This window comes from Rhinatrema bivittatum, chromosome 5 (assembly GCF_901001135.1).
Source record: "Rhinatrema bivittatum chromosome 5, aRhiBiv1.1, whole genome shotgun sequence".
Taxonomy (NCBI): Eukaryota; Metazoa; Chordata; class Amphibia; order Gymnophiona; family Rhinatrematidae; genus Rhinatrema; species Rhinatrema bivittatum.
The window spans coordinates 74,220,353-74,236,984 of record NC_042619.1 but is presented as its reverse complement, the minus strand read 5'-3'; the positions used below and the strand labels follow the sequence as shown (position 1 = coordinate 74,236,984).

The 16,632-nt window shown below is 41.6% G+C and overlaps 1 protein-coding gene across 1 annotated transcript in view; it reads left to right on the top strand.

Annotated features, from left to right (window-relative positions):
* LOC115092020 (protein NPAT) overlaps positions 1–16,632 on the top strand; it is a 187,246-nt gene that overhangs the window by 145,836 nt on the left and 24,778 nt on the right. Inside the window, 2 exon segments of the mRNA XM_029602466.1 lie at positions 8,362–8,474; positions 8,559–8,664. Coding sequence (XP_029458326.1) covers positions 8,362–8,474; positions 8,559–8,664 — 219 coding nt within the window.

Here is a 16,632-nt window from a genome sequence, read left to right as displayed (position 1 = left end):
ATGGTCTCTTATCTTTTTTGTTGCCATATCTCTTTTCTCTAGAGAGATTGGTTGTTGGCGGTGTGCCGAACGGGAATGAGATGTTAATGAACTGCCGGATTGACTCCGGGAAGATCTAGGCAAGGTTGGCAAATGTATCACTTCCGCCTCTGATGACGAGCTGGATGTGTCAGTTCGTCTTGTTCCCGATGAAATGGAACTCTGTGCATAAAAGGGGCGAGTCCATATATCAACTATAGGCTCTGTTGAATGTTTATGGGAAACGTGAAGCAGTCTATGCTTAGAACTTGGTTCTGATGGTACCGTTGGACTCTGTGGAGTCATAAGGTTGCTTTGCGTCGGCGAAGATACCCTATGCGTCATATATTTCTGTTTGAGTCGATTGCTTTGGCTGCTGCGTCGTAAGTCGACTTGGGTGTCCAGTGTGCATCCACTGACACCTTGCGTTGATTTCGACGTCGAATGCGTCTGTCTTAACGCAAGATGCGTCGTCTTGTCGACCACATGCGTCGATCTCGACTCCTTGTGCGTCGGTCTTGGCTCCCGCGTCGATCCCAACTCTTTATGCGTCGTTAGCGACGCTTCATGCGTCGGCTTCGAGACACTATGCTTCATCTATTTGTGCATCAGAGTCGAGGATCCCGGTTTCGGTGCCAAGTGCGTCCGCACTTTCTGTGCTGGAGTCAATACTCCCCGCGCTGCTTCGGCCGTTTCTGAAGCCTAAGGTCGCGGCGCAAGTGTGTGTGGTAAATTGTCTCCGCTCTGCATCGAGGAGCTTGGATGTACATCTCTGCCCCATCCCGAGATTTTTGAATGGCTTTCCTTTTCTTTTCTGGTGGATCTCACCTTTTCTCCAGGCCTGGAGATTCTGGTTCCACCGTGGCCGCTCGTTTTGTCAATGGGGCCTGTTTCTTCGCCGGTCCCGGCGAAGAATGTGTGTCGGATGCGGGCGCGCAAGAGCCCTACTTTCCCGATTTTAAATCTTGAATCTTCTGGGCCTTGGGCCCTCTGCAACATCCTTCTACAATGTGGGCAGTCGCTCTGTTGATGATCCGAACCTAGGCACCTGTAGCATAAATCGTGTCTATCTGTTATGGACATGATTTTGCCACATATACAGGGTTTGAACCCTGGTTGCCTGCTCTGTTTTTTAGACATGTTATTCTGAAAAGAAAAAATCTTCTGAGGAGAACAGAAGCTCCGCGCAAGGAAAAAACAGACTGAGGAGATTCTGTTACTTTCCTGCGCGGGAACCCACGCGCAGCCGCAGAGGGAGAAAACTTTAACCTCTGCTTGGGAAAGCTCCACCTCCTGGAAACTGAAGACAGCTCCCATGACAGCAAGGCTAATTCAGCCCTGCTATCGATGGGAAAATAACATATTAAATCATATATGAATGACCATCATATGGCACAGAGCAGACACAACGTATTTAAGTTTCCAACTCCCTTCAGGGTGCTGAAGTATATAATCATCTGTCATTTTTTATTTGTGGTTATACAATTTGCTTTGAATTTTTACTGCATTTAAATGTCTCCTCAAGCATATAACAAAGAAATGTACTTATCTGAGTGCCTTTTGAGTGCTTGGTCCACTGGGAAAAATGTCTTCACCACATTCACAAGTGTGTCTGATTTCCAAGAAGTTTATAAAAACCTTATTTTTTTTTTTTCACCCAACATTCTAACTTTTCAGGAGAGTTCCTTCTTCATAGTAACTCAGATCACACTGACTTTACTTGCAGAAATCCAGGTTTTGCCACAAAGTTTCTATTAAATGATGAAGCTGCCACTGCTGTCATCCATGCTTGTGTGCAGCTGAACATTCATACAAGCATGGATGACAGTGCATTGTCCAAAACATAGCAGTGTTGAATGAAAAAGGTTTCTGTAAACTTCTTGGAGATCAGATGCATTTGTTCATGTGGTAAAGATATTTTTCCCCGTGGGCCAGGCACTCGGATAAATGCATTTGTTTGCTGTATGCTTGAAGAGGCATTTTAAATGCAGTAAAAAATTCCAAAAAAATATATGAACTCACGTTATGAATGAATGTCTGATGCTTATATACTTCAGCACATTGAAGGGAGTTGGAAACAAAAATACGTTGCCTTCCCTGTGCCAAATATGGTCTAATATGAGAATTATTTTTCCATTTTCACTGTGGTAAAGTGAGATTGTATTATTTGGTAGTATTCTTACACTTTAATGGTTCTTTATTTTGGGGGTCAAAAGGTTTCATCTCCCATTTAGAGCAGTTGTGCCACATTAGAATCTAAAAAGCATAAATATCTAAACCTTTTGAAATATTTCAGCATGCCATTATTAAGTGTCTTACATTAGACAGTCTTTCTGGTTGTAAGGTGTATTTCAGATGTTCAGGTACTATCCTGTATAGATCAGTTTTAAAACTTTACTCAAGATTCAGTAATTTATCCAGTTCGTCCATTTTTCCTGAAAGTGATTTCATTTAACTCAGTCTATATCTGTTTTTTTTTTTTTCAAAGGAGGAATGTGAAGGGAAAAAATAAATGTTTGCGGTATCTGGATGTACGACATATCCTTATCAAATACTTTGAAGTTAAAATTTCATTTTATAAATCAGATACGTTTGTTTTATTTGGAGGACTACATAAAGGTGAATCAGCATGAGAAGTAACCTTAGAAAGATGGATTAAGGAAATATCTTCAGCATACAAATTAAAGGGACAACAGAAATTAGAACAAATTTCAGAAAAGATCAGTCTTCTTTTTGGGCAGAAGCAGTAGATGTGTACAGTAAAGCTGCAGCGTGGTCTCTTTTTTTTTTTTTTCTTTTTTTTTCTTTTAAAATACATTCTTTTGCAAAAGATTATAGATTGGATGTTCTTGTGAAAGAAAACACTGCTTATGGAGTGAGTAGTTTAAGAGTGAGTTTAATATATATCAGATGTTGGTACATTTAAAACTAATACATTTAAAAATAATTAAAAAAATTTTTATTCAACATTTTTAAGCTCTGGAAATCATTGCCAGAGGATGTGGTGAAGAAGTTCCTGGAAGAAAAGTTGATAAACCATTATTAAGGCGGAGTTGCAGAAATCCACTTGTTATCCCTGGGATAAGCATCATAGAATTCATTTTCCCCTTGGGATCCTACCAAGTACTTGTGACTTGGATTGGCCACTGTTGGAAATAGGTCCATCAACCCAGTATCCTTTTCGTCAGACCTAGTATGACAAGTCTTATATACTTATGTACTTCCCAGACATTGTGGACTGGTTAGCAGGATGAGAAAGGAAGGAGAAATGTATACTTACCTGATTTCCTTTCCTTTAGTCCTGCTACACCAGTTCAGGAACCTGCCTAGGAAGATAATTTTATTTATTACAGAGTTTCGTTAATTAACGAACACGCAAATTTTAAAAAAGTTGACTTGGCATTACCAAAGTTTATTTCAGAAACTTTAGAGGTTCATCTTCTAAACTTTTCTAGTTTGCTTTTTTGTTGTTTTTTTAATATTTAATTACAAATTTTAATATAGGGTTAATTTTTTGTTGTGGGAATACTAGCTTTAACTCTCCTGCACCATACAAATAGTGATGTCACACACAGTCATGTGATCTGCCTTCATCTGCTGGAAAGGGAACATAAGCCAAATGGTCTGGACTTGGTATAGCAGGGCTAAAAGAAAGGAAATTAACAGGAAAGTAAAAATGTCCCCATTTATATACAAGCTGAAGCTTGTGGATTAAATTGATTGTTTATATGCTTTTGACTACTTTTGATGGTTCCCTGAATTTAAATTCACTTTACTTCCTATGGCATGCTGGGTTTTTTTGAAGACTGCTGTGTTCCAGAATGAGAAAAGATAAGTTATTTTTGCACTTGGGTGGACTTTGATAAAGAGCGTATTTGCTTGAAACACAGCTGTATGAGGACAAATTAAATTTAAATGCAGTGTTTTCAAACTTTTTTTTTTAAACAGCTTACCAGTAAACAGCTTCAACTGTGCAGCCTGCTGTATGTAGAGACTGTTTTGGGCATTCCTTTATTTTTTTGTTAGGTTGTATATCAAAGTATATTCAACAGTATGTTGGAGTGTTTTGGTTTTTTCTCTGTGCGAATTACTTGTTTGAATTATTTAAAAACATAAGAACTTGCGATACTGGGTCCGACCGAGGGTACATCAAACCCAGTGTCCTGTTTCCAGCAGTTGTCAGTCCAGGTCACAAGTACCTGGCAAAATCCCAAACAGCAAATTAGATCTCATGCTGCTATCACATAGTGATAAAGTGGCTATTTCTTAAGTGTGCTTGGTTAATATCAATGTATTGACTTCTCTAGGAATTTGTGCAAACCTTTTTTTTTTTTTTAAATCCAGCTACGCTAACTGAACATAAGAAATTGCCATGCTGCGTCAGACGAAGGGTCCATCAAGCCCAGCATCCTGTTTCCAACAGAGGCCAAACCAGGCCACAAGAACCTGGCAATTACCCAAACAAAAAGATCCCATGCTACTGATGCAATTAATAGCAGTGGCTATTCCCTTACTAAACTTGATTAATAGCCGTTAATGGACTTCTCCTCCAAGAACTTATCCAAACCTTTTTTGAACCCGGCTACACGAACTGCACTAACCACATCCTCTGGCAACAAATTCCAGAGCTTTATTGTGCGTTGAGTGAAAAATAATTTTCTCTGATTAGTCTTAAATGTGCTACTTGCTAACTTCAGGGAATGCCCCTTAATCCTTCTATTATTCGAAAGTGTAAAAAAACAGAGTCACATATACTCGTTCAAGACCTCTCATGATCTTAAAGACCTCTATCATATCCCCCCTCCGCCGTCTCTTCTCCAAGCTGAACAACCCTAACCTCTTTAGCCTTTCCTCATATGGGAGCTGTTCCATCCCCTTTATCATTTTGGTTGCCCTTCTCCATCGTAGCTATATCTTTTTTGAGATGCGGTGACCAGAATTGTACACAGTATACAAGGTGTTGTCTCACCATGGAGCGATATAGCGGCATTATGACATTTTCCTTACTATTAACCATTCCAACTACTATTAACCATTGCAACTAATAGGCTGAAAATTTTCATTTTCAGCCTATTAGTTGCAATGTGAACCGGTATGATGTTTGCATACTAATGCCGGTATATAAAAGCTTCAAATAAATAAATAAATTCCCTTCCTAATAATCCCTAACATTCTGTTTGCTTTTTTGACTGCTGCAGCACACTGAGCCGACTATTTTATCCACTATGATGCCTAGATCTTTTTCCTGGGTGGTAGCTAACATTGTGTAACTACAGCAAGGGTTATTTTTCCCTATTTGCAACACCTTGCACTTGTCCACATTAAATTTCATCTGCCATTTGGATGCCCAGTCTTCCAGTCTTGCAAGGTCCTCCTGTAATGTATCAGTCTGCTGGTGTTTTAACTACTCTGACTAATTTTGTATCATCCGCAAATTTGATAACCTCACTCGTCTTATTCCTTTCTAGATCATTTATATATTTATTGAAAAGCACCTGTCCAAGTACAGATCCCTGTGGCACTCCACTGTTTACCCTTTTCCACTGAGAAAATTGACCATTTAATCCTACTCTCTGTTTCCTGTCTTTTAACCAGTTTGTAATCCACGAAAGGACATCGCCTTTAGTTTTCGTAGAAGCCTCTCATAAGGGACTTTGTCAAATGCCTTCTGAAAATCCAAATACACTACATCTACCAGTTCACCTTTATCCACATGTTTATTAACCCCTTCAAAAACATGAAGCAGATTTGTTAGGCAAGACTTCCCTTGTGTAAATCCATGTTGACTGTGTTCCATTTAATCATGTCTTTCTATATGCTCTACGATTTTGATCTTGAGAATAGTTTCCACTATTTTTCCTGGCACTGAAGTCAGGCTCACTGGTCTATAGTTACCCGGATCACCCCTGGAGCCTTTTTTAAATATTGGGGTTACATTGGCCACCCTCCAATCTTCAGGTACAATGGATGATTTTAATGATAGGTTACAAATTTTAAGTAAATAGATCAGAAATTTCATTTTTGAGTTCCTTCAGTACCCTAGGATGCATACCATCCAGTCCAGGTGATTTGCTACTCTTTAGTTTGTCAATCTGGCCTACTACATCTTCCAGGTTCACAGTGATTTCGTTCAGTTCGTCTTACTCATCACCGTTGAAAACCATCTCCGGAACTGGTATCTCCCCAACATTCTCATTAATAAACACGGAAGCAAAGAATTAATTTAGTCTTTCTGCAATGGCCTTATATTCCCTAAGAGCCCCTTTAACACCTCGGTCATCTAATGGTCCAACCGACTCCCTCACAGGTTTCTTGCTTTGGATATATTTTAAGAGTTTTTGAGTTTTTTGCCTCTATGGCCAACTTCATTTCAAATTCTCTCTTCGCCTGTCTTATCAATGTTTTACACTTAACTTGACAATGCTTATGTTTTATCCTATTTTCTTCCGATGGATCCTTCTTCCAATTTTTGAAGGATGTTTTTTTGACTAAAATAGCCTCTTTCTCCTCACCTTTTAACCATGACGGTAATCATTTTGCCTTCCTTCCACCTTTCTTAATGTGTGGAATACATATGGACTGCACCTCTAGGATTGTATTTTTAAACAGTGTCCAAGCCTGTTGAACACTTTTAACCTTTGCAAAAGCACCTTTCAATTTTTTTCTAATTATTTTCCTCATTTTATCAGTTTCCCTTTTGAAAGTTTAGTGTTAGAGCTGCAGATTTACCTATTGTCCCCCTTCCAGTTATTAGTTTAAATTTGATCATGTTATGATCACTATTGCCAAGTGGCCCCACCACCGTTACCTCTCTCGCCAAATCCTGTGTTCCACTAAGAATTAAATCTAAAATAGATCCCTCTCTTGTTGGTTCCTGAACCAATTGCTCCATGAAGCAATCATTTTTTACATCCAGGAACTTTGTCTCTAGCAAGTCCTGATGTTACATTTACACAGTCAATATTGGGGTAATTGAAATCTCCCATTATTATTGCACTGCCAAATTGGTTTGCTTCCCTGATTTCTCTTAGCATTTCATCATCTGTCTGACCATTTTGTACAGGTGGACAGTAGTATACTCCTTTCACTATACTCTTACCCAACACACATGGGATTTCTACCCTTATAGATTCTACTGAGCATTTAATCTCTTGTATGATCTTTTGGACTCTATACCCTCCTGGAGATAAAGTGCCACACCCCCACCAAGTTGATCCTCCCTATCATTGCGATATAATTTGTACCCTGATATAGCACTGTCCCATTGGTTATCCTCCTTCCACCAAGTCTCTGTGATGCCAATTATGTCAATCTTATCATTTGCTGCTATACACTCCAACTCTCCCATCTTACTTCTTAGATTTCTGGCATTGGCATACAGACATTTAAAAGTGTGTTTTTTGTTTGTTTTTAACAATCTGCTTTTCAGTTGTTTGGGATAATTCAGAAATCATTAGCTTTGGTGATTTTTTACATATAGGCCTATGGACTATGTTTGCTTTTAATGGAACCTCTCTGTTGGGATGCCCTAACTCTCCTGTTTCATTAGTATCCTTCAAGGATACATTTCTCCGAACCATGCACTGCTGAGTGACTGTCGGCTTTCCCCCTTGTTCTAGTTTAAAAGCTGTTTTAGTTAGTGCCAGCAGCTTGGTTCCACTCTGGTTAAGGTGGAGCCCATCCTTTCAGAAAAGTCTCCCCTTTCCCCAAAAGTTTCCCCAGTTTATTTATTTTTTTATTTAGAGATTTTTATATACCGCGGCACGTACAGGACATCACCTCGGTTTACAGCAAACAATAATTCAGCAACAGGCTTTACAATAAGATATTAAACGGAACAGTACATGCAAAAAGCTTAACAATCAACTTAGCAACTGGAACCATTTTTTTTTTTTTAAACTCAGATAGGTATCATTGACTTAAATGTAACACGATATACCAGGGGTTGATCTAAATATAGGCCAACATACAGTGGCAAGCTTTTCTAGGTAGTAAGAGCCGGGGGGGGGGGGGGAACAGGTGGAAGGTTAACAGTGAAGTGAGCGGTCGGTAGAAGGTCAAGTCAGTCCTGGAAATGCTTTTTTGAACAGCCAGGTTTTTAGGTTTTGTTTAAGTTTTCTGTGGCAATGTTCCTGGTGCAATTCAGTGGGCATACTGTACAGAATTTTCAGGGTCAGTATTGTAATATACTTCTCATGTTAAGTTTTCTTGTAATATGTAATTGGAACTACCAGAATGCAATGCTTAAATACTGGCGCCTTTAATTGCTGCATATTGAAACTTCTAACAAGGCATATACTGATCCTTTTTTTTTTTTTCTTACTAAATTCACTGTATTCATAGGGTCCACCATTATCATTGCATCTCCTGTCCAGCCTTTGTTGCAAGGAATGATGGGGATGATCCCTGTATCGGTAGTGGGACAGAATGGTAATACATTGTCGGCACCACCTCAGGTAAACCCCCTTTACCATCTGCTAGGTTACAGCCTGTGCCTACAGTGGATTTTATTTACAGTGTTATTTCATATTTTGTTGCAGATTTTTCATGTGCCTATATCCGCTCCTGTGGGCAATCAGAGCATTCCAAAACTTCCTATCCCACCAAAATCGCAAAAGTTAGTTGGGGCAAGAAGCATAAGTTCAGGTAACTGTTTATTTTGATGAAAACTAGATGAAATGCTGCACTACTGAGAACAGAGGTTAAACCTTCATTTCCTCCATTAAATAATCCATCCCCTCCCCTGTGTCCCATGTCTTATAGAAGAAAGTTTACTTGCAAGAATGTTTAAATATAGTCATTGCACCGTAGATTTTAGGTTGGTAAGCAGGCTGAATTAGCCATTACATGTGGATGATTGGGCAGTACCAAACGGACTCATCTCTCCATGCTAGAAGAGTTTTGAGTTTGACTGAGCATGTACAGGAGTTCTTGGGTAAGCGTTGCCTAGCAAATCTCCTCATTCATTTTTTATCCAAGCACAGTACAGACATGAGCTCTGTCTCTCCTATATTTTTTTTTTTTTTTTAAATCCTTAAAACCTTTTCATTTAGATAATTTTTCTTCATTTTTTTCTTTATTTAAAACATTTCTATACAGTCATAGCAATATGTAATTGAACAAAACTATTTACAAATTAAATAAATACAAAAAAAAAATAATCATAATAAAAATAAAATGCATAGTCTTAAAATAAAGTCTAGATATAAATATAATAAAAAATAATAAAGTAAAATAAAGTAAATGTTGCCACAACAGAACTTTTCAGTGCTACCAAAGGGAAAAACAAAAGCATACATCAAAGTCTGGCCCTCTCTCCCACCATGTCCAGACAGAAGAACAAATAACTAAAGTTTCAAAAGTTGTGTCTTTGAAAGATAGTGTCTCACCAACGGAACCAAATTGTTTCCGATGCCTCTGTCCAGGACATGACAAGAACTGGAATGCTTGTAGATGGATGTCCCTGCGCTCCAGAGGTCCAGGGCGTTTTGCATCGAACTGCGTAAATCTCTCCAGAGCTGCAGTAGGTCCTCATCCCGCAGTGCAGCCTCATTAAGAAAAGAGTTCATCCATAGCCCCTTAAGAACTCCCTTGTCCACTCAGGCCGAAAGGGTCGAGTTTCACCAGCCTCCTTGCATCGAAGACGAAGCAACATCAATCACTGGAGCCATTGCAGCCTGCATCAAAGAAGCACAAACGTTCAAAGCGGGGTGTGTTCACACCCATCATCTGATGGCCATCATTTGCACCATTAGTGCCAACAGCATCTGCAACACATGGTGTACAGACTTGCCCAATTCATCTTCCACTGATGCTCTTGATGCATGAAACTTCAGTGCACTGACGCCATGGAAGCCTGCAGCCTCGATGCATATTGATTCATCTACCCTTTGTTCAGGATCCTATATCTCTTGACCCAACAATGCAAGGATCTGTGGCGCAGCTCTGACAATTGATTCAATATTGTCAACCTCTGCCAGATTCCTCAGCATGCAGTTCAAAAACCCATTGAAGCCTGCTAGAGAAACCATGGTATCCAAACACTCCATTCCCATCAAAACCATTGAAGCAGCCACCTCACTTTATCAGACTGCTTTGCCAACACAGCTCTACACACCACATCCTTGACTTGCAAGAGAAAGTGGTAAGGTTGCCACTGCTGCTGCCAATAACCAAAGCACTCACCCTGCCTAGACTAATGGTAGAAGGACTTTACTTTATTTATTTCGGGTTTTTATATACCGGCATTCGAGAACGCAGTCCCATCATGCTGGTTCACATAAAAAACAAGGGTGCATCGTAAACAAAACTAAAACAATGGTGCCGAAAAAGGCAGTTACATATAACAGGGAGAATAGAACTTGGCAGAGAGAGAAGAGAAAGGACAGGTTATTAATTCAAACATGTAAACAATAGTGTAAAATAATATACAAATTCAAACATGATAGTTAGTCATGGTGTATGTGAAGATGAGGATTGGCGTGGAAGAGATGGATCAGTTTGAGTTCGGGAATGCTTGTGTGAATATCCATGTCTTTAGTCTTTTTTTGAAGGTTGAGATGGATGTTTCCAGTCTGAGGTTTGAGGGGATGGAGTTCCATAACGGTGAAGACTTTACTTGAAGTCTTCACCGTTTACTTGAAGACTGCCCTACCAGTGACCTCCATAAGAACATAAAAACATGCCATGCTGGGTCAGACCAAGGGTCCATCAAGCCCAGCATTCTGTTTCCAACAGAGGCCAAACCAGGCCACAAGAACCTGGCAATTACCCAAATACTAAGAAGATCCCATGCTACTGATGCAATTAATAACAGTGACTATTCCCTAAGTAAACTTGATTAATAGCCGTTAATGGACTTCTCCTCCAAGAACTTATCCAGTAACGGCTATTAATCAAGTTTACTTAAGGAATAGCCACTGCTATTAATTGCATCAATAGCATGGGATCTTTTTAGTGTTTGGGTAATTGCCAGGTTCTTGTGTCACTCATGTCTAACAGGCCACCTGTTTTCATGCAAGAGCCTAATCTGGTCTCAGAAGAGGATGTTCCACCACTATACCAGGCAAAAGACACATCAGTCACTCGACCAAATCGCAGACTTGGTGAGGAGTTTCTTTATCTCTCAGGCCAAGGAGATAGAAGGAACATTTCAGCTTCTTTTCTACCGCTACGTCAGTACCACAGACTGGAGCCCTGATATCACCTATAGTGGTGAATTCATCAGAGCTCTTGCTCAGAGTTTGTTCATTGTCCATTGCAATGGATTCTAGCAGTTCAGAGGTCTTAGACCAAACCACTCCTCCTCCATGTCAACTGGAAACCCCTCACAATCTGACCTCTTAGTCACTGGCGTCCTGGATAAGCAACCTAATTCTTTCAGGCTCTGAAAGTAAGAGGTTGCTACTGGCATATCCGACCCTCTCCAGATCCTCGGGATCATACCTCGCCACCAGAAGATCTTTACCCATTCTTAAGTTTGTGGAAAAGATGGGTACAGTGCTGGGTATCGGTGTCCTCAGACAAAGTCTTCCATTCTGAACTTTTTGGCTACCTTCAAATACTGGACACACCAGCTAAATCAGTGGCCCTTCCAGTTCACAACATCTTCAATGTTTTACTGATGAGAATGTGGGGAAACTCCCACAGCTAGAAAGTTGGATCTCAAATTCAGAGTCTAACAGTTACCGGGCTTTGTTGTCGTCCAGCTACCTCACCAAACAGTAGTGGTTGAATCTGCTATTAAAAAAAAAAAGTCAAGACAACACTGATTCACTCAAATTATCCTCCAGGAAAAGACTACAAACTTCTAAGTAACTTTGTCATGAAGAAGTTTCAAAGTGCAGTGCTATCTACATACATTACCATCTACCAGTTCTGCATGGTATAGCATATTCATGACTGCATTCAAAAGTTGAATCCTTTCTCATCTGCCATGGAACAAGGCATTTACTATCCACAGCCACTCTTCAATCCAGAAGAGAATATCCGGCATCTACACCAATCAGAATACACATTTTTCACTTCCATTTCAACATACCTCCTTTGCTTCTGTTGGGGCTAGATGTATGGCATGGCTTCTTGCAAGAAGCATCAGAAAAGATGTCCATGAAAAATCTCTCCTGCTTAGGCAATAGGCTTTTCACTCAGATAAAAACAAAACAGAATTTGGCAGTGCAGTCGCTCTCAACAGCTCCTTGGAACAACTCTCCATGATGTGATGTTAATTCTACTCATAGAAACAACTATAGTTCCACAGGAAGCCTTTCTGGTCTTCACCAGAATACTGTCTGCCAGCCTAGTGTCAACAGCCCCTTCTGGCCAGATCTCAGAAAAGCGAACACAGTCTACAGAAAATTACTCTACCGGCCCAGCCCAAACCTGGGTCTAGTTTTTGATCGCTTCAAACAATCTGCTTCTGGCTCTTCCAGCAGGGCAAAGAACACAACGTTCTGTGGAGGAGTGACATCTCATCTCCAGGGACTGTGGGTATTCCAAATTGTGCAATCTGGATACCTGATGCATTTTTCCTAGCCTCCATCTCTCTAACTTGGTTTAACATTCCATCCAGATCAATCTTATTTACCACGGCTTCAACTAGAAGTCCAATCACTTCTCCAAGAACAAGCAATAGAGTCAATCTGCGTTTCACCGTCACTGATAAGGAAGTATCTATTCCTGATACTTCCTTAGCCTCAAGAAAATGGGAGGACTGTAGCTCATTCTCGACTTTAGACACCTAAACATACTCCCTCAGCACGATCCTGCAGAAGGACAAATTGATATATGCATTAAATCTAAAGGATACAGTCGCTCGAATACCCATCCACCCTTTTCACTGGTGCTATCTCCTTTTCCAGATAGATACTTTCTACTACTAGTACAAGAGTATACCTGTTTAGCCTCTAGTCATTCCAGAGGTTCTTTATGAATGGAACAGCTCCCCTATGAGGAAAGATTAAAGAGGTTAGGACTTTTCAGCTTGGAGAAGAGACTGCTGAGGGGGGATATGATAGAGGTGTTCAAAATCATGAGAGGTCTAGAACGGGTAGATGTGAATCGGTTATTTACTCTTTCGGATAATAGAAAGACTAGGAGGCACTCCATGAAGTTAGCATGTGGCACATTTAAAACTAATCGGAGAAAGTTCTTTTTTACTCAACACACAATTAAACTCTGGAATTTGTTGCCAGAGAATGTGGTTAGTGCAGTTAGTATAGCTGTGTTTAAAAAAGGATTGGATAAGTTCTTGGAGGAGAAGTCCATTACCTGCTATTAATTAAGTTGACTTAGAAAATAGCCACTAGAGACGTGAATCGGGCTTCTGACGATTGAAAATATTGTAGGATATTTTCAAAATCGTCAGAAATCGGGGGCTCCCGGAAACCGATAGGGAAACCCCACGAAATTGTTCGTGGGGGTTCTCTTATCGTTTTGGGGGAGGGCGGGAAAAACGGCATACAAAAATAACCCCTAAACCCACCCTGACCCTTTAAAACTAATCCCTTAGCTTCCCCCATCCTCCTGACACCCCCCCCCCCCCCCAAAAAACCTTTTTACAGGTACCTGGTGGTCCAGTGGGGGTCCCGGGAGCGATCTCCCGCTCCCGGGCCATCGGCTGCCACTAATCAAAATGGCGCCGATGGCCCTTTGCCCTTACCATGTGACAGGGTAACCGTGCCATTGGCCAACCCCTGTCACATGGAGAGAGCACTGGATGGCCGGCGCCATCTTTAAAAATGGCGTGGGTTAATAAAACGGAAAATGTCATAATGCTTCTATATCGCTTCATGGTGAGACCGCACCTTGAATACTGTGTACAATTCTGGTCGCCGCATTTCAAAAAAGATATAGTTGCGATGGAGAAGGGCAACCAAAATGATAAAGGGGATGGAACAGCTCCCCTATGAGGAAAGGCTGAAGAGGTTAGCGCTGTTCAGCTTGGAGAAGAGATGGCTGAGGAGGGATATGGTAGAGGTCTTTAAGATCATGAGAGGTCTTGAACGAGTAGATGTGACTCGGTTATTTACACTTTTGAATAATAGAAGGACTAGGGGGCATTCCATGAAGTTAGCAAGTAGCACATTTAAGACTAATCGGAGAAAATTCTTTTTCACTCAACGCACAATAAAGCTCTGGAATTTGTTGCCAGAAGATGTGATTAGTGCAGTTAGTGTAGCCGGGTTCAAAAAAGGTTTGGGTAAGTTCTTGGAGGAGAAGTCCATTAACGGCTATTAATCAAGTTTACTTAGGGAATAGCCACTGCTATTAATTGCATCAGTAGCGTGGGATCTTCTTAGTGTTTGGGTAATTGCCAGGTTCTTGTGGCCTAGTTTGGCCTCTGTTGGAAACAGGATGCTGGGCTTGATGGACCCTTGGTCTGAGCCAACATGGCAATTTCTTATGTTCTTATAAATTTTTTTAACGGGCATATATCTCTCCTGCTCATGCCTCTTTTTGGTCTTGTAGATACAGATACTTGTCCTAGATGCAAGATAGTGCAGGATATGCAGGGTCATTGCTTCTGATATTGTATCAAAATAGAGAAACTCTGGGATGGGATCCATGGCTTCTTTGAATTGATAATGGGTCAAACCCATTATCACCCGAGGTGGTTTTATTTGACAAGATATAGTCTTTTCAAGTACAGGACAAAGGCACTAGACTTCTGTTACATAAAGCTTGAAGAGTATTCTCACCATGGTGCATTTATACTCCTCCCTTCTGGATGTGGAGGAATGTCCTTCATAATCTATTTGAAAAATTTGCAGTGGGACGCTCCTTCCAGCGAAAATGATTCTTTTGGGAAATTTGGAATGATTATGTTCAGATACTCCTTGCTAGAATTTGTAGCTCATTGTGAACAATATTCATTTGTGATGTTTCTGTAATTCTTCAGCCAACATGGGACAAGATATTTAATTCTGTTTAGATTAAAATATTTGGGGAAAGGGGTAGGAAGGGCAGAGCTGGGGGCGTTGTAAGTGACCACTTGTTTTCCTAAGACAAAAAGGATGGTAGTCCTCACACATGGGTGACATCATCAGATGGAGCCCTGATACAGAAAACATATGACAAATTTTGACTGGCACACTGAGCATGCCCAGCATGCCACTATCCACGTGTCCACGCAGGCTCCCTCTTCAGTCTGTTCTTTTCTGCATAGCTATCATCTCGCGGTTGTAGAGCTTTGCTGTCTTTTTGTATTTTCAAGTAATTTTCCGGTCTGTTTAGACTATTCCTGCGCCAGGGTCCCTTTTCTTCCTACCTGCTTGCAGGCCGATACAGTACAGTGCGCTCTGTACTGTATCGGCCTGCTCTTGGACGCGCATTTTCCCTTACCCCTTATTCAGTAAGGGGAGGAAAACGCAAGTCCGACCCGAGGCACCTAATAGCGCCCTCAACATGCAAATGCACGTTGAATGCCCTATTAGGTATGCGCGCGAGATACAGAAAGTAAAATGTGCAGCCAAGCCGCACGTTTTACTTTCAGAAATTAGCGCCGACCCAAAGGTCGGCGCTAATTTCTTCCAGCACCGGGGAAGTGCACAGAAAAGCAGTAAGGTCCTGGAGAGTAAAAAAAAGTTTAAAAAAAAAAAAAAAAAATTGGAATTCGGCCCGCAGCTGTCGGGCTGAAAACCGGCCGCTCAATTTTGCCGGCGTCCGGTTTCCGAGCCCGTGGCTGTCAGTGGGCTCGAGAACCGACGCCGGCAAAATTGAGCATCGGCTGTCAAACCCACTGACAGCCGCCGCTCCTGTCAAAAAGGAGGCGCTAGGGACGTGCTAGTGTCCCTAGCGCCTCCTTTTGCCTGGATCTACCACCGGACCTAATTTAAATACTGCATCGCGCTCTCCCGTGGACTTTACTGTATCGGCCTGTTAGTAAGGCAGCGCGGTAAGTTTTTTTTTGTAAGTTTTTTTGTGGGTTTTTTTCTCCCTTCTGTGCAGTCAATTCCCGGTGGTGTCTCGCACTTGGTGGCCGCTGGGCACAGACCGCTTGCCGGGTCTTTTTGTAATGGTGGTGTTGGGATTTCATCAATGCCCCCAGTGTCCACGGACCATGTCTTTCACGGATCCACATGAAGTATGTATCCTCTTCCTGGAGGCATTGCACACCATTAGAGGGTGGTGTTTTTGCAACCAGATGACCTCCAAAGGCCGTCACACCCATCTAGACAAAATGGAGAAACTCTTCAGTTACAAAAAATTTGAGCTTTTCGCTGTCCACTCCCCTGCCGGGGCCCCCTCTGGAGAGAGGAGCCCGGGGATCGGCCGTCATCGGTGTTTTCGCACTCCAGGGTGTCAGGACGTCTCCATCCTCTTCAGCACCGGAGAAAGACCGGACCGAGCACCGAAAAAAGTCCCAGAAGCATCGCCACCTGTCAGTCTTCACATGGCACCGGGCTCGAGTCCGCAGCAGTGCCCTCTGTGATGCCCCCAAAGCGACCCCACAGAGAGGAGACGCTGTCCTCCATCAAACGCTGGAGTTCCAGGTGTTCCCCATCGATGCCGGGTACTGATCTTTCTCAGTGCTCCACGAGAGATCTGGTAATGCCTCCTCCGTCCGTCTTGACCTCAGCGGACTTTAAAGAGGAGTTGGACCACAGGGTGCAA